At 36.8% G+C, this 18,742-nt stretch overlaps 2 protein-coding genes across 4 annotated transcripts; one reads left to right on the top strand and one right to left on the bottom strand.

Annotated features, from left to right (window-relative positions):
* Nucleotides 1-639: 639 nt before the first annotated feature.
* Nucleotides 640-11,006, top strand: ccdc80 (coiled-coil domain containing 80). The gene is made up of 7 exons (XM_059500248.1): nucleotides 640-2,842; nucleotides 2,933-3,089; nucleotides 6,215-6,351; nucleotides 7,121-7,272; nucleotides 7,366-7,469; nucleotides 8,679-8,762; nucleotides 10,311-11,006. The coding sequence occupies exons 1-7, from the start codon at nucleotides 1,211-1,213 to the stop codon at nucleotides 10,628-10,630; spliced, it is 2,586 nt and encodes an 861-aa protein (XP_059356231.1). The 5' UTR covers nucleotides 640-1,210; the 3' UTR covers nucleotides 10,631-11,006.
* A 255-nt stretch (nucleotides 11,007-11,261) lies between these two features.
* Nucleotides 11,262-17,438, bottom strand: slc35a5 (solute carrier family 35 member A5). Of its 3 annotated transcripts, none has more exons than XM_059500250.1 (7): nucleotides 17,338-17,438; nucleotides 16,526-16,700; nucleotides 16,326-16,424; nucleotides 15,315-15,448; nucleotides 14,615-14,682; nucleotides 13,759-14,527; nucleotides 11,262-11,779 (listed from the first exon to the last, which is right to left on the bottom strand). In XM_059500250.1, the coding sequence occupies exons 2-7, from the start codon at nucleotides 16,677-16,679 to the stop codon at nucleotides 11,711-11,713; spliced, it is 1,293 nt and encodes a 430-aa protein (XP_059356233.1). In that variant the 5' UTR covers nucleotides 16,680-16,700; nucleotides 17,338-17,438; the 3' UTR covers nucleotides 11,262-11,710. The 3 variants fall into 3 exon arrangements, with proteins under 3 accessions (XP_059356233.1, XP_059356234.1, XP_059356235.1); XM_059500251.1 differs by having other exon boundaries at nucleotides 17,334-17,406; XM_059500252.1 differs by lacking the exon at nucleotides 17,338-17,438 and adding an exon at nucleotides 17,135-17,267.
* Between the last annotated feature and the right edge of the window lie 1,304 nt (nucleotides 17,439-18,742).

Raw genomic sequence — 18,742 nt, forward strand, 5'->3', positions numbered from 1 at the left:
CATTAAATCTATTTTCTTTTTTCTGAATGAAATATGACCCCTTCATAGGTTACCAGAGTCTTACTGCTTTTCATGATATTTCTGTGGGTTGCCAGTTGTTGTATATTTGTGTCAACTTTCAGTCCATTAAAAAAATAAACTTCTTATGTTCAGCAATTTAAGAGACTGTCTATATATCTCAATCAAAGGATATTTTCAATGTTTGTTTTCTTGTACCATTCTATTTAGTTTCTTATCGCCATTGTTGCCTTTAGCTTGCTTTTCAGGCATTTTCTTTAAAACTATTTAGAAACTATATTTACTGAAAATGTTTCTCTTCGGGTAGGGGAAAATATTCATAGCCAACATTTAATACAAACCATTTTCAATATAATATTTAAATAATTTTCTTTGGCTTTAAAGAGCAGTGAAAAAAAGAAAAAACAAGTTTCCTCATTTTAGAAACAACATGTTGTCTTCATAATATTGCACTTTCTAAATTTTTTATTCATAAATATTGCTCTCTTTATATTTATGAAACGGGTCTTTTCATTCAAGGATTTGCCGGATTTACGCTTCACTCTGATTGCAGGAGTAAATCTCCGCGCACTGGCACCCCTCAGCTGCATGGGTTGGTCCTGTGCGCTCGTCAGAGGATACGGAGGCTGCTGTGCTGTTGCTTTCTGACATGTCTGGGAAAGCTTCCAGTGATAAGGAGACGCACAGAGAGTTTACCAAACTTTTGGAAGTATTTCTGACTTTTTTTCTCATTTTTCGCAACGTGCATTGTGTTGAAGTGGCATGTGTCAAACTTCTCGAGACTGACTGAGGACCGGAGATTTACTTCTTGGTATCTATTTCCAGATGATTAAGGGATTGTATGCATTTTAATACAGGAATGATGAGATGAGAAAATCTGGCGCAGGGTAGCGGTAAATACCTATTGCACTGATCCAACCAGATCGCGCGCTGCTTGTTCAAGAAATGTTTCCTAGACGCAGTTACAGGTAAAACCAAGGTCGATTTAACTTGACCGATTTTGTCTTCTTTTTTTTTAAGAAAATTATTTTCTTTGTTTGTTAAGTACCCAACTATGGTTTTAAATAACTTTTGCCTTGTTCTGCATTGAGCATCAGAATTATAAACACTTCTAAAAAAATAAATTGGATCTTATGACGCTTTACTGGATTGCATCTCTCTACTGACTTAAGTGTTATTAAAGTTTTCAAATATGAGGGGAAGGTACATTTTTGGTTTCGGTGTTTTGTGTCTGTTGACATGGGCTGTTTACATGTCAGAGAGCAGCCCGACCGATAAACAAGCCAAACTCAGACTGATTTCCTTAAGACGAGCAAAACAAAACAAATCACGACAAGGTTACGTGAAAACACGTTCTCCTTCATGGATTAATGAGAGACGCCAGCAGATGCAGGGAGATGAAGGTATAAACGTTACCAGGAACGTCCAATCCAGAAAGGACTTGGCACAAACGAGACCAGCACAGGGTGAGTCTAGGAACCCAATCCAGCAAGATGATGGAACACCTGGAGCCAGGGCCAGAGTATTCCGCATGCCAAGCAGCGCTGGTTCTCCAAACTTACTGGCGTCATTTGCAGGGAAAAACCGCCTGCTGGTTATTTCTGCACCTCACGACTCTGATGGCTACTTCAGATTGATGATGAGTCTTCTCAAACCTGATGTTTACTGTGAATTAGCAGAGCGGCACGTGCATCAGATTGTCATGTTCCACCAGGAAGGGGAATTGGGTGGGAAAATAAGACGCATTACTAATGAAGGCAAGGTGATGGAGGAGCCATTAGATACAACTATTATTCCTAGGCTCATGAACTTTCTCAAATTAGAAAAAGGAAAGTTTGGTATGGTCCTTCTTAAGAAGACGCTTCAGGTAGAAGAACGCTACCCATACCCTGTCAGACTGGAAGCGATGTATGAAGTTATCGACCAGTCGCCCATTCGCAAAATGGAGAAAGTCAGGCAGAAAGGCTTTGTCCAGAAGTGTAAAGGAGCTGGGGTGGAGGGGCAGGTGGTCGAGGGTGTCCCCAGCACTGACCCCCAAGTGAACCCACCAACGGAGAGGAGAAAAGAGGTGCGGAAACCCATTCGAAGACCGACAACAACAACTACTCCAACTCCAACGAGACCAACGACCACTACCACCACCACCAAAGCAACTACCACCACCACACGTCCCCCAACTACAACCCGATCCACCACTACAACGACGACAACAACACGGCCGACCACAACCACAACACGGACCACCACCACTCCAAGGACGACGAGAGCTCATACTACCCCTCAATGGATCCCAGCACACAAGACCACCACTGAGCCTTACTATTACAACCGTAGAGACAGACACCAGACAACCTCACCCACAACCCTTCCCGTCTACACCAAAGCTGACACAGCAAAATACAGGGACAACCACACTGATAAAAAAGAATACAACCACAAACATTCCAGCATTATACCTACACAACACAAACCGCCTAAAGTTAAGCCTACAAGGAAAAAAAATGGCGATAAGGAAATTAGCAATGCATATGAAGAGAAATATGATGTAGGTGAGCCCACCAACATCTATCCCGAAGAGAAGGAGGAAGAAATTTTGCCTGCCAAGAAAGGCAAGGGCAGGGCGGATAAAAAGAAGAAAAAGGACAAGAAGGACAAGTCGGAGAGGAGGGGAAAGGGTGGTAAGAAAAATGGAAAGAAAGAATCAAAGATCCATGAGAAAGAAGAGTATCAGAAACCAACAAAAAGACCACCGCCGCCCCCTCCGCCACCTAAAGGAACTCTGGCAACCTTTCTGGACTATTTTGAAAGCAAAAGAAGACTAATTGTGAGTAGCTTTGTAAGTAGTCTGATTAAGAAATGTGGATTTCTGTAATGTTTTATTAACTGTTCTTCTGTTACAAACTCTTCACTTCAGTTGATCACCTCTCCAACAGAGGAGAACACCATGTATGTTCAGCAAAGGGATGAATACTTGGAACATGTGTGTGAGATGGCCATCAGGAAGGTTTCCATCATCACCATCTTCGGCATGCTTACAAATAGCACCATGAAAATAGATCATTACCAACTTGGTAAGCCACATTCATCTCGTTAGAAAAATATATATATGTGCATATATCAAATATATACTATATAATAACCATCAAAAAAGCATAAAAAAACTTTAAAACCGATAGGAGAATTTGTTTTCATCACTGCCTGCTTTTTCCTGTTATCCTTTCCTATGTTTTGCTTTGCTCATTTTTAAACACTTCCTGAGCACTGCTGAGAATCCATGTCATGTTTTGACATATGGACATTTAAACCCAGGTTATGGAAGTTCCGGTCAAAGCATTCCATCCATTCCCACTGAGCCGAATTGAACTCACCCATCATAAAATTCCGCAACGTTCATGAAAAAGAACAACTGTTTCCTGTTCTTTGAGAGCTTTACTAGTTGTGACATGGAACTATGAATGATTAGGCTGAAGATGGATATGATAAACACAAGAAATTTTCCTTTGCTGGAGATTAAGGGCTTTTAATGTGCCAAACAAAAAGCGCCTTTTATCCAACTGTTGGCACTCACTTGTAAGTTAGGGAAGCACTTTTCCAGATTATGACCTCATATGACACAGAACCTCACAGCAAAGGATCTTAAAGTTTGGTCTGGGAATGGAGTGAATGGTACTTGTTCAAGTGTCACGGAATGCTGCTAGATGAATCAAATGCAGGAGTGCAGAGAGTCTGTCCTGGCACGTTATTCTCTCTAGCTCATTATCCAAGACATGGGGAAAATGTCTGTTTTCTTTGTAGCTGATATTCTGACTGGAGAGTTTTAGCTCAGAAACAGCAGTCAGATCTGGACAGATCAGACAGTTTTGCAGGGTGGGTAGATTGGTAAAGCATACAACAATCTACATTCTTACAATTTCTTCATTGTCAGTGTTGTTGTGGAACTGCTCCACAAGCAGGGACGTCTATGGCTTGAATTCAAAAACACTGAGTATTGTTGGAGTCATTCAAATAGCTCACTCCCTCAGACATGCTAAGATAATCAAGACCAGATTTTTACCTGAAATTTAGCTTTGAATGCTTCCTACCTATCTGTTTTTACCAGGGTTGTGTGTATTTGGAATTATGAATGACATTTAAAGAGGTTTAAAGGCCTTATAGATACACTATATGGACAAAAGTATTGGGACAATACCCCTTCTAATGAACAGGTTTGACTACTTTAGTAATTTATATGAGTACAAATGTTAAAGCATATAATAATATAGTAGGGAATTGTGTGCGTCTAATTTTATAGCAACAGTTTGGACAGGACCCTTTTCTATTCTAAAATGACAATGCCTCTGTGTATAAGACAACGTTCAAAAAGAAATGATTGATTCAGTCAGTGTGGAAGAACTTGACTGGTCTGCAGAAAGCCAAGTCATAATCCCAGCTGAACACCTCTATTATGACTTTAAACGCAAACCTTGAGCCAAAAACTTGTCACCAAACACCAATCACTTGTATATATTTTAGACACTTCCAAAACTGTTGGAACAGACATGGAAATAAAAGAAGGGGGATGTCCCAATACTTTTGTCCATATAGTTTATGTAAAAGACATTGATGTTTGGTGATGAGTTTTTGGATCAAGGTCTGCATTTACATAAATACACTGACTGAATCAATAGTTTAATTTTTTTCATGTTTAGATAGAAAAAGGTCCTGTCCAAACTTTTGCTATAAAATTAGAAGCACACAATTCCCTAGAATACCATTATATACCTAAACATTAAGATTAGAAGGGGGTGTCCCAATACTTTGTTCATATAGTGTAGCTAGATAGACAGATAGTTCCAACTCAACTCATCATTTGAAAGTAAGCTAATTCTTTAATTAAAAATTTTGCACAACCCTGGTTGTTAATTTAACAGATGTCACACAGTTAGATTCTAGAAGCGAAATGCTTTGAAAGGGTTTAACAATGACATCGTCATCATCCATCCTACGTCTGAATGAGTCAATGCTTTGACTTTTATTCCATATACTCATCAGTCTGGTCTGCGTCAAATAGCTCTGTGCAAGGGGTCCCTCTCACTGCCACAGGATGGGAAAATGGAAGCAAAACAGGTGCTCATAAACATCTCTCAATAAAAAAAGAGAGCTAAGTGAACACATAAGGCTCTTTATGAAGGCATATATCTGCCTGGCACATTCTGAGCATTTATAGCCTGCCAGCTCACTGTGACTGGTTCTAGTGTAGCATCAGAGGTACTAGAAAAGGAAACATGACTGACTGTATGATCAACGGTTCTTAAACCACAATTAAAGGTCCTGTGCTGTGGCTATGGTAGGCATATATAATTAGGAGCGTTGCTGAGGCTAAACCTAATCTCTCATTTTCCGTTTGTAATTCTTATGATGTAACTCCACAGAGAGGGGATTTCAGTTTATCCTTATTATTTAGAAATTGTATTTATTTGTTTTATATTCAGATTCCTAGTTGTTGTTTATATAGTGCTAGTCAAGTAGTACATGAGCCTAAAGCCTCCTTATTATATATTCTGGCCTTGAGAGATAAATAAAGATCTTATTTAAAGAAAACCACATGTTTAGAGGGAGAAAAAGCATTCCGCCTCTGCTTTGATTGGTTTTTAATTGTAGTTCACCTCCCGTGCTGAAAGTGGAGTGCCTTAAACAGTCTGTTTTGTTGTCCACTGGAAATCAGAGCGAGAAATTCTTTGGATTTTGCGGAAAGGAAAACAAATACTTTGGGTTGGCCGCGTCTTCCCGTGCTGTCTCACGCACCCACAGAGTTTCCACAGAGCAAAGAGGGTCTTTCACATGAGTTGCTCTGTTTTTATCTGTCTCTTGTATAGCAAAGGAAGCCATGTTCCCAGAATAAACACACAGAGCTGCCTTCCCTAAGGCCCTGCAGCACTTCATTAAAAGACAGCATGTCTGGTGATTTTCCATTTAGACAAACAGCAGAACAGCATTGAGCTCTTCGTATATTCGAGAGCCTCACTGTCCCGAGTTCTACCAGCGTTGACCCCACTGGAGGGGTCGCCCTGGGTTCTGCATGTTATGAAAGACACGCATGTCTCTTTGAACTGCAGTCAAAACAAAACTAGCAGACTGTGGAGCCATCTGTAATCTTCTGTATTTATCTCTCTGGTTGGTTGATCAGTCTGTGGGATTTTGTGTGGCGTCTTTGCAGAGAATGACAAGCCCATGAAAGGTCTGAAACAGGAGGATTTGGAGAACCAGGATCTCATCACAGAGCTGAGGAAGGAGTACGGAATGACCTACAGTGATTTCTACATGGTCCTGACAGATCTGGACATGAAAGCCAAGGTAAAAGACACGTAACTTGGCACATATAACATTTTCACCGCTTTAAAGCTCGCTTCTTCCACGGTACTTTTCAGGCGTACGTGAGGTGTGCCAGTGCAAAGCCGAGTCCTGTTTGCAGACAGCTGGAATACACAAAGAAGCCACTGTGCAGTCAGGCAGCGGATAGACAGTAAAATCTATTGAAAATCCTCAGAACCGTAGCCAGTCAGACACCCACGAATACTTGGTTAATTATGGGTATGAAGTGTTTGAACTGAATTGTGGGAGTTGAATGTCGACGCAACTGACTATGTTAATAAATAAACTGCCCACAAATAAACAGGAATCATCACCGTCCCTGTAAATGAGACTTTTAAGGACACGTTTTAACATCCATATTAATTGAATTATGTATGCCTTCATTAACTGGGTTCGAAGTAATGGTTACTATAAAATAAATCAAATGCATAGCAAATAAAGCATTTACACTTATAGTGTTGAATTTGCATAAAGAAATAAGATAATAATAATAAAAAATTACAACTGCAAAGTCAAAAGAATCGTGATATTGGACATTGCGTTTTGGATTGCATTCTTGCTTGAACAGCAGATTTGTTGTGGTTTGCAGAAAAATGTCTAGAATTCTTCACAGCTCTGTTGATTTGACACATAATTTTGGGTTTGGCATTCTTGGCTGCTCAAAACCTATTAAGAAAATCCCCTTAATAGTGAAGATACTTGGTTTCTAACCCTCTATGAAAGCTTGTTTTGTGTATCTTTTTATTTTCAGCAATATTATGAGGTGCCAATTGCGATGAAGGCTGTGTTTGATTACATCGACACGTTTTCATCACGCATCAGAGAGATGGAGCAACAGAAACGTGATGGGGTGACGTGTAAAAAAGAAGACAAGCCAAGATCGTTGGAGAACTTTCTTTCCAGGTAGTTCATAATCATTTTCTAATGAAAAGATTCATTGCAGGGAATCTTTGTAGTAATGTACTGTTCTAATGATTTTGGGCTACTCGATTTTAGGTTCCGCTGGAGACGCAGGTTGTTTGTTATATCTGCACCAAATGATGAGGAATGGGCCTATCAGCAACAGCTATATTCACTAAACAGCCAGGCATGTAACCTGGGTAAGAATAACAATAACTAAACCTTCGGATGTCACTGAAGGAGAATTTGGATAAAAATGCCAAATAACATTATTGCACATAAATACACATTGCATTATTGGGGAGGACATTCTTATTCTAGAATCTAGAGGGGTTTGCATATGTTTCATTCTCATGTCTCAAGTTTGCCAAGATAATATCTTGCATTGATTTTCTCTTGTCACTCAGTGAAGATTGAAACCAGATTATTGTTACTGTAGTTCAGACTAAGCCAGCTCTCATAAACTCCATTGAGTAATGGATGTGGAATTTTTCTTGATAAGAACAATGTGTATTTGTGATGATACTTACATTCAGAAATGTTCCCAGAAAATAAGCTTGAAACAACAGCAGTGGATGTTTGCCATTTTGTCTCTTTCCCAGAAATCCTGACAAGCACATAACTTAATGTAATTAACTATAATGAACTAACTATTCAGCATCCATCTTTAATGGATTATATAGCTCTGCATAGACTAGTTGAACTTTATTGACATTTTTTGCTAGCCAATTTCATACCTGTTGGTCAAAGTTTTGACCCCATCCAGTCACCACACCTGGAACAGCTAATAGTGAAGTGTAGCCTTAGTCAAATTCCACAATCAAATGCCTTTGGAAATCATTAAGAGATGTTGCTAGTTGTGAATAAACTAGTTAATAGCAATTAACAACTTCGGTTTAGAAACCTGAGGCTACAGGATTCACACTTGATGTATGACTGTGAGTAATTTATGTTGTGGAACAAAATGTGAAAGTCTCCTGAAATAATGTTAACCACATACTTTAATTTACTCATAAATTCTAAACTGCTATTCCAAAAAACATTCAGAAATTACCAGAGGGAGCTCTTAGAAAATTTGCATACAAACTGACGTCTTTACTCAGCTCTATAAAAAATAATAATTATGTGGCAGAATGTGACCAGGGAAAGATCTTAGAACAATTACAGTGTTTGACAGACATGAACCAAAAAAAAAAAATGCTTTCTCCTCCATTTAAACTAACGTTAAGGTTTGAATATCGCTGTCCAAGTCAGACTTAAATGTCTTGAGAAACAGCTTTGTTTATTAATACATCCCACACATATTCCATTACCAACAATCTGTAAGCTGCAAACATGCAAACATTTAAAAACTCAGGCTTGAAATTCAGATTTGAGAAAAAAATCTTTCTGTCTCGGTTGATTTGCAGGTCTTCGCCACGTATCAGTACTGAAGCTGGTGGGAACAGAACTGATAGACATGGGAGGAGTGTTGGAGCTTTACCCAATCAATGGTAAGACCACAGATGCTGAAACACTAGAAAAAAACAAACAAACAAAAAAAAAAACACACTTTTGGGAAATTACACTTACCAGTAAACTCCTACAGTAAAATGTGGTTTAGACTTTGAGGTGCAAGAAGACCTTTTTACAGGTATGTAAACACGTGTAGCAATGGTTTTTAAAAGCAGCAGAGAAATCAGATGCTTACTTAATGTGGTCTTAGGAAACATATAAAACATATTGTTTTGCACTTGTAGTAAACAAATTCTAAAGAAAAGTCTAGATGAAAATATACCTCCGAACAGTCAGGTGTTTAGTGAGTTAAGGGTTAATCAGCACGTTATGTTAGATGCGGTGGTGTTGTGTTGACACTGGCTGCTTTTTTAGGTGTCAAAAGCAGCCAGTAGCCTCTGGTTTCAGGCCCCTCCCTGGATGAGTCAGCCTCTCCAGCTCCAGCCGGGCTCAGAAATGACCAGACAGTTCTCACAGGAATTATATTTTGCAGGACCGAAATGAAAAAGGACTCAGGTGTTTACATATTTTCCATCAATGTTGAAACTTCAGACAGTGTTGCGTTCACTGGCACCGAGGCTCCTGTGTGAAAGACTGCATCAGCAGTCTGTCTGATGCATTAAGATCAAAAAGTGAAGCTGTATTTAGAGTGCTGACATTGAAGACTTCATGGCAGGACCCATATGTAAGATAAAAGCAAAGTCAATAACTGACAAAACATGTTGGTTTTATAAAAATAAATCTGGTTTCTATGAAAATGTTCCATCAGAGATTTTTGTAATATTATGTATGTTAAAAAGCCCTTTACTCAAAGTCAGATGTGCATATATGAGTTTTGCTAAAGGATGGAAAGATGGTGGAAAGATAGAACTTCTAGAATTTCTATTTAATTTTGTATTGATTGATTTATTTCGGCAGTTCAAAAGTTTCCCAAAAATCCAAGAATTTTTCCATGGTAATATTACGGTTTATTACTGTACTTTTACATAAAACAATCTCACAGACCCCTAACTTTTGAACAATAACTATTTAACTATATACTAACTATACTTTATACCAACTTTAACTGTCAAGTTTGACAAAGTCAGTGTAAGTGGAAACAAAATTAAATGTTTAATAAACTCCCTTAAAGGTGGCAGAAGATTTAACAGGCTTGAAAAGAGGATAAAAACTAATTCAGTATTCTCTTAGAAAGTGCATTAAGCACTTCAGAAAAAGAAAACTGTGGACGGTGAAAGCAAGATTTTTTTAATTTCAGTAAAAGCTAATTTTAGGTATAATTATGTTTTATATAACCTATTAAATTGCACTAATGATGAATGATGACATGCACATTGGCTCAGCTAAAACAAACATTTTATAATAAAATTATTTTGCATTACACGCTGAACTCAAATCTATCAAATAATGTGAAGTTTAGTATCCCATTAATCAGTGCCAAGTCATTTGTGGTGAACAAAAGGCACAATTTTCTGTATATCCACCATATATTGTTTATGTGCAGCTGCACACCTGTTTTTTTTGACACGCACGTTTATGTGTTTCAGGAAGTGCAACGGTGGAGCGCGAGGGCATTTCTGCCACTCTAGTAAGGGACATTAGAAACTATTTCCAGATCAGTCCCGAATACTTCTCCATGCTGCTGGTGGGAAAAGATGGAAATGTCAAGTCCTGGTACCCGTCCCCCATGTGGTCTATGGCCATCATCTATGACTTGATCGACTCCATGCAGCTCCGCAGACAGGAAATGGCTATCCAGCAGTCTCTAGGCATGCGCTGCCCGGAGGATGAGTACGGTGGATATGGTTACCACCATGGCTATCATGAGGGGTACCAGGATGGTTATCATCAGGGTTATGGCTATTAAGGTTATTACGCTTTCATAAGACAGTGTCAGGGTGGGAGATATCTAAAAACTTTTAACTGGTTTTACATTTATCGTATAGAGCTGTTCATTCTTAAAGATGCATCTCCTCTGCTTTACATCTGTCTCTTAATGTTGAGGTATATCGTTTTACATCTATGGACAAACTCTTTTGTAGATAAAGACGTAAACAAAATATTTGTATTTATTGGATGTCTTCTCTATAAGAAGTGATCGTTTTTAAAGGTCACAACCTGCTTTTTCTTGTTAAACAATGTTTTGATATTGTTACTCTATTTTTAAAGAGCACTGTCGCTTTGTGTCTTATTTATAAACGTATAAATTGTACTTCAATTTCAATAAAAATATATTGTATTGCCATCATGCCTTTTGATATATGTTCCAAACATTGCAAGTCAGCTCTATTTTTAGCTGAACTTTTTTAGAATACAGCTGAGATTTGAAGGCAATCAAATATAGGTATATCAAAAAATTTATTAAGCGCAGTCAAATGATGTAGTTTGACTTTTTCTTTGCTTTGCTCCCTCTGTTGGTCAGTAATATATCAGCAATTGCCACAAAATAGCAGTATTATTAAGAATTTAAATAAAAACTGTAGAAATATTTTAGCAAGTAGGATTAAAATATGGATGTTTATTATTGCAAAAATCCAAGTATTTTTTAAAGGTCAACAAAAACGACATCATGCACAATATGGCAAATGCTTTGAAATGCAACTACATTCCCATTACAGAAGTACATTAAAATTTAAACAAGCTCCTCTTACATTAATACTATCACTGTCACTTTAGTCAACTACTATATGAAGGAACCAAGAATAGACCAAACAATAAATATGAAAGCAACACTTTCACAAACCTCCATGAGTTTGATACGTGCTCATAATGTTTACACAGTTTGTAGAAGAAGAAAATAAACAACTCTTTAATCACTTTGCATGTCACGCAGACATTCCATGTGACTGAAACAATTACCATTCATTATAATACATTTACATAATACATATACAGACTGATTCCAGAATATTTTCATGATAATTAGAGAGATGGGATCAAAACAGACTCAGAAAGATTCTTCTTCAGATTCACTCTCTGTGTTAGCCTTGGTTAGTCTCTCCAACTCCTCCCCATCCTAAAATAAAAACATAAAACACAATCATGAACTACCACATATATTCTTTTCAGATCACTGCAGAAAAACATTGACAGCTTTTAGGGACTATAGATATATCTTTATAGATACGTAATCAGTGGTACTATCCAATGAAAAAAGTTTGTATAAGTTTTGGAATTTTTTGTAGAGACCATTCATACAGAAGATAGTCTTGCCTTTTAAAAACGTGAGAGGCAGCAGAATGGAAAAGACTGCAGGCCATCAAAACATTAATAAAAGCATTTTTAAATGTTAAAAAAGTGCTCAAGCAAGACACAGAAAAATGGAATAGCAACAGAATATTCAAACACACTCCTTCAGATAAGTAATAAAATATGTTTAAGAGATACTGGAATAAGGCATGAGTGAATAACAGTGGATCTTATATTTGATACTAAGAACTTGTATGTCATTATAGATTGTCCTATTATGAATGTGCATTTATGAACTGAGATCTGATTCCAGCGATTATTTATTAATAAAGATGCCATTTTTACTCACAGTAGGGTTAATTTCATACAGTTTGTTGTTGGTACACAGATCCCATTCATTTTGGCATTTGTTGATTATGTACAATTATATAAAATATTTATATAAACATTTTTACAAGTGCTGGGTAATCACTTGTAAGGGATGCAAGACATGACTTGTTATTAAAGCTGCAGTAGGTAACGTTTGTAAAAATGAATTTTTTACATATTTGTTAAACCTGTCATTATTTCCTGACAGTAGAATATGAGACAGATAATCAGTGAAAAAATCAAGCTCCTCTGGGTCCTCCCAGTGGTCCTATTGCCATTTGCAGAAATACACCGCTCCCGGTAAGAAACAACCAATCAGAGCTGCGGTCCATAACTTTTTTGTGTTCAAGATTAACAAAATGTATATAATAAGTGAATACACCATGAATCCATTTTCCAAACCGTGTTTTTAGCCCGTCCTGAATCACTAGGGTACACCTATAATAAGTGTTTATATTCAGACTATTTTAGATTGCTTCGGGTAGGTACCACGGCGGAGTAACCCATTACCTTTTTGATTCTTCATAGACATAAACAGAGAGAAGTATCTCCGGCTACAATGTTCTTCTGCAAGACGCAAGCAGTTCTGTTTATTAACCTCTAGAGCATCAAACGTTACGGACTGCAGCTTTAATAGGAAATGTTTCTGGTATGTAGTCTTTATATGGTCTAATGCTTAGATGATAGCATTGGCTTCAGCAGTTAACCGTAAACTCTGACTGCGAATTCTACTTCCATGTATATGATAATTAGGGCTGGGCGATATATCTAATGATATGATCATGCATATCTAGTCAGTAAATCTGGTACCGTGACTAGCGCTAAATCGCCATCACCTGCTTTCAAATGGAACGGCACTTAATAGACCGAGCTGTAGATCACTGACAAGCTACGGAATATCGCGTTCCTTATCACACATGAATCACCTTCAAATTGAAGAAGGTTAGAGAAAAACGTACTGTGCCATGGTATAACAGTAATACTCACTCTCTCAAGAAAGAAACTCGTAGTCTTGAATGCAAACGGAGAAAAACTAACTTGTAAGTTTTTAGAATTGCATGGAAAAACAGTATGTCCAGCTATTGACAGGCTCTTAAAACTGCCAGGGCAGAGCATATCCACAAACTCATAGAAAATAACCAAAACAATCCAAGGTTTTTATTTAGCACAGTGGCTAAATTAACAAATTACCAGACGCCACGTGATTCAAATATTCCATCAACGTTTAATAGTAATGACTTTATGAATTTCTTACTCATGCTTACTTAATTGGATCATAGTTTGCCAGACCTCCTCTACAAAGACCTCGTTGATTAAACTGTCAGAGTGTACTTTAAAAATTAAGGTGGAAACGAATAACTCACATGGAATAAATGACCAACAGAGATACAAAAGGATCTTTTTAAATCTTAAAGAATCTTTCAAAATGACTCTTACCCCTCTTGACCTCTCAAACACCTCGCCATTGATGACCCGGAGCCTCTCTTGTTGTAGTGCATACTCTGGATCCTTAAGTTTGCTGCTGTGGTAGATAAAGATGGCTAGCAGTACTACAGGCGCCTGCAGGAAGAAATCCATCGATGGATGAAAGTCAAACAGGAAGAGAGATAGCGCAGTGACGATGACTGTGGTGATCTGGCCTGTAAGCACATGGAACATGTTATCACGGAACTTGAGAATGAAGGCCACCGACAGGCCTAAGGCAGCTGTGACGAAGACCAGAGCGATGGAGAAGATGCTGTGTCCGTAGAGGAGGCCGCAGTGTAGTGTCACATCACGGTAGTCAGAGTGCAGGAGCAACGTGAGGCTGTTGAAGATCAAACCGAACAAATACAGCTTGCTGTTCTGGATGAAGATGCTCTCCACTATCTGCTCCCCCTCTTTGAGGATCTTCTCATTGTAGATGTTTGCCAGTGCAGAGATGAAGCACTGCAGCAGCAGCAGGACGTAACCCAGGCCAAAGCTGTTCAGCTTGTGGATGACCTGGCTGTCCCACAGCTCACGTTTCCAGTATGTTTCATTATAGTTCTGATGCTCTGGCTCGGGATGGGCGTATTTTAGGCAGCTGTTGGAAGGGGTGGAAATGTGGGCTGGGTGGATGCCATGTACAGCAATGGCATGCTGGTCACCACTGCCAGTCGTCAATGACACAATGGACAGGAACAACACGATCAAAGATGCCCACTGCACCCAAGACAGGCGCCTCCTGCAGGTCAAAAGATGGAAAGTCAGTAACAGATAAAAATATTTTTCCAAGGATATTAAACGGATATCAAGAAATTATGGTACTTACTTCAGAACAATACGGAAGAGAATGGCTGTTGTAAAAATTACAATGTTGGAAAACATAACTGCCATGGCCTATTAAAACATGAGAAAAACATGAATGTTGTTATCGTTCATAAGTTTGGGGTGAATACAATTTTTCCTTTAAAGAAAATGATAATAATAATTTTTCTCTGAAAGTTGATCAAAAGTGATACATGCATTTGTAATGTTACAAAAGACATCTATTTCAAATAAATTCACTTTCTATTCTTTGAAGAATGTATTGTGATTTCCACAAAAATATTAAGCTGCACAACAGTTTTTAACTTTATTATTAACATTGAGCACCAAATCAGCATATTAGAATGATTTGTGAAAGATCATGTGACACTGAAGACTACAACAGTTGCTGAAAATTCAGCTTAGCCATCACAGAAATAAATAAACCTGTTATTTTAAATTTAATAATATTTCACAGTGTAACTGCTTTTGCTGTATTTTTAATCAAACAAATGCAAATACAATCTTGCAGATCCCAATTAATTTAAAGCTTATGAATGCATATATTTAATATATACATTTACATATTCTTTTTAATATATACATACACACATGTGTTTAATTTAATGTATTAATTTAATTACTAAAATATTTTTGTATAACGTAGTAAATGCTTTCCAAGTCATATTTATCCATAACTATAAACGTTTAATATTTCAACGTACTGGTTGCAGATAGGTCATCACATAGAAGATTATGAGGTTATCAAGGAAGTAGAGAAATGCAGGAACAGACCATTTCAGGTAGCTGAGAAAAGAGGCACCAGATGAACACACCAAATCTTTATAAGAGCGGCCCTCTGGAAAACAAAAGTAATGTTTGTAGTCCCATTACAAATAACATGTACATTAAGCTGAAATGACTTTGGAAATGTAATGAGTTATAGTTTACAGGTTACCCTATTTAAAATGTTATAAGTAATGTAACCATTTCAATTACTTTATTAAAGTAATGTAACTGATTACATTTGATTACTTTTCTAAATTTCAGCTGTTAACTGGGGTGGTTAATCATTTTGAAACATTTAAACCAGGCAGTGTTAACCTTACAGTATATAACTCAACACTGATTACTGTCAGACTTCTCAAAATCCTTCATCACTTGAATTAAGATGATTAAAATGTACATTTAAAGCACAGCTAACACAAAATCAGACTTTAGCAGCTCTTTTTACTTTGAGATCTTTCCGAGGTTAATTACAGATTTAAAATTATAAAAAATAATTGAATAGCTAAGATACTGTTTTTTAAATCAAATCTTTGCATAGCTATGACAGGAAACACTGGCATCTAACAATGTCTTGGTGAAAAAAAGGTCATCTTAAAAAATAAAGCATATGCATAAACCCAAAGAGGAATTTAAAAAAATTATAAACTCCTGAAACATTGGTGTCTTATATTTCTAGAGCAGTCAATGCAATTTGAGAAACAAATTAATTAGATCTTTATGTTTGTGAAAATATTCAGATGTAACCCCCTTTGTAATCATTAACATTTTCATAAGCAACTGTAATTTAATTACACTTTTTTCTCATTAAATGTAACTAATTAAATGTAACTAGTTACTCCCCAACACTGCATAATATATCGCAATTCAAAAGATTGTATTTACACTTGCTTAGTATGTTAATGAGTATGGCTTGAGAAAGTAATTTTAGGACAATGAATCTGACTTACCTCGAATGACCACCCGTACTGACATCACTAAACAAAATACTAGTTTGATGGCCTCTGCCATTAAATTCACAGATGCAGGAAGAAAGTCATATTTGTTTGCTGCAGGTAAGAAAAATTTGTTGCAACAATATTTAAAATGCACATTGCAAAAAGTACAGTACATTAAGTTGCTCTATGGTGGTGGTGTAATATTATGTTACCTTCATTGGCCGAGAATTTTAGTAATAAGATACGACTGGTTCCCAAGGTGACAAAACCCAGACCCAGAACCAAAGTGTAGGCTGAAGATCTTGAGCACAGCCGTGAACAAGGACAGCAGCGACGGCATGAAGAAGAGGATGAGGATGGGGCCATTATGGACGGAGTATGCCAAGGCTGTTCACAGGAGAACGAACAGGATCATTGAGAAAACATCAGACAATCATATCAATCACAACACTGAACCACCAATAAAAAAAAAATGAAATAAGAAATCACATAAATTAGTCTCTCCAGCACTTTAACACTTTGTCAAGACGCGTCACCTTCTGTATCTAGCGCTTTGTTTTCAACATGATTCACAAGCACAAATGATGAGCCAACCAACAAAATATGCATGAAGTCACTGAATGAGGGATGACTATTGTGTTTTCAGTGTTTACACACAGTTCAGAATTGAAGGAACACGGACATTCTGTCTTTTGTGAAGACAGCGACATCTTTAAGTGCACGACTGTTTAAACATCGAACCACAAAATGGATAGGTGAAAACGATAACGTTAGATGATTACGACATTATCTTAGAGATGACATAGAAATAGTTTACATACATTCTGGATGTAAAAGAAACCCTGATGCTAGAAAGCAAAATGATTCTAAAAGTCACAGTGGTGTTCATCACAGTCATTCAGCGTGATTGTTATGATGCGAACGGCGCAAAGAAAAACGACAGGATATTCACAATGTATCTATTATAATGCGAATTTGACGATAAATCAGGATTAAATTTATATTCGGTGCTTTATTTACCTACCCATATGTTCTCACTTGAAATAACAACCTGCCCACGGCTTCCGCATCTCTGAGCATGCGCATAATGAAGCTACGTCATCGTTTAGTTTAACGTTGCAGGGCAACAAGCTTTGCTCATTAATAGTAATTAGATTATACTGACGTTCATTGGTTGTATTACAAAGGTAAAGGCGTGGCTGGCTAAGTAATATTAAAATATCTTTAGTCACAGTCGGAATAGTAAATTTACCCGCAAAACTAGCCTACATGTAGGAATGAACGTAAAACTGAATGTAAAAAAAACGATTTGTTTCTTGTTTGTTGGATAAGGAATAAACAGTTTGAATATGGGCAGAAGAACAACAGTGTAAAGTTAGCCTACATGAAAAAAAGTTTAAGCATATCTTTTTAATATACTTTAGAGATGTAAATATAGTATTTTTAAGTATATGCTTATGTATGACTGAATAATTTAGAGCTTTCTTTTCAAATAACATTGCCTAAAATGAGTTGTAACATTTTGCATTCACTTTTAACATTCAGTTTTTTGCATGCTGTATTTTATATATATGTAATATATATATATATATATATATATATATATATATATATATATATATATATATATATATATATATATATATATATATATATTAAAGCGTGTTTAATGTTCATTTTATTGTTTTAACTTGTTTTCCCATACTTGTCTGGACATTTTTTTTTCTTGCCATCTGTCTGGAAAATGTAATGAGGATGGTTTGTTAGGAAATTTTAAATAGAAGTCTTTGCCCAACTTACATTTCTACGGGAAATGTGGTCATGAGTCATGTGCACTATTACATAAATCTCAGTTTGTAATAACAAATGTGTTTATTTTTATTATTATTTTTTTATAGCTATGGTAGAGGTTGCCTGTGTGTGAAACAAGGTCCAGACTGTATCTGTTTAATATTCAAATACACAGACTTTTACTCACATAAACTTGTACACTGTAAACAATGTATGAAGAAACTATTCAAAGGAAATCATTGGGATTATGAGTCAATCCTTATGACATTCCTGTCTGTAGCAGAAAAGTGTAATGAGGAAATTTCTTACCAACTGAAACCCATAGTCATTTATTTCAGATTTCATGATTATCACATTTATAGTAATAGAATAACACTAGTCTACATTAATGTTGGTGAAACATGGTGCAGGATGTCTTCATTTGTGCAAATAGCAGTTAAGTTGGCTGCATTATGGCACTAACTAACATTTGTTTCAATGCTAAGGATTGAACTGGCAAATATGTAAATATGGTGACTCGGTGTTTTCCAACCTTGCAAACAAAATATTTGCTCACAATAATGAAAAGGTTTTACATGTTAAAAAAAGCCTCAGAGCACTAATGACTGAACAAAACAAAAAAAAAACAGTTTTTTTGA

This window comes from Carassius carassius, chromosome 19 (assembly GCF_963082965.1).
Source record: "Carassius carassius chromosome 19, fCarCar2.1, whole genome shotgun sequence".
Classification (NCBI taxonomy): domain Eukaryota; kingdom Metazoa; phylum Chordata; class Actinopteri; order Cypriniformes; family Cyprinidae; genus Carassius; species Carassius carassius.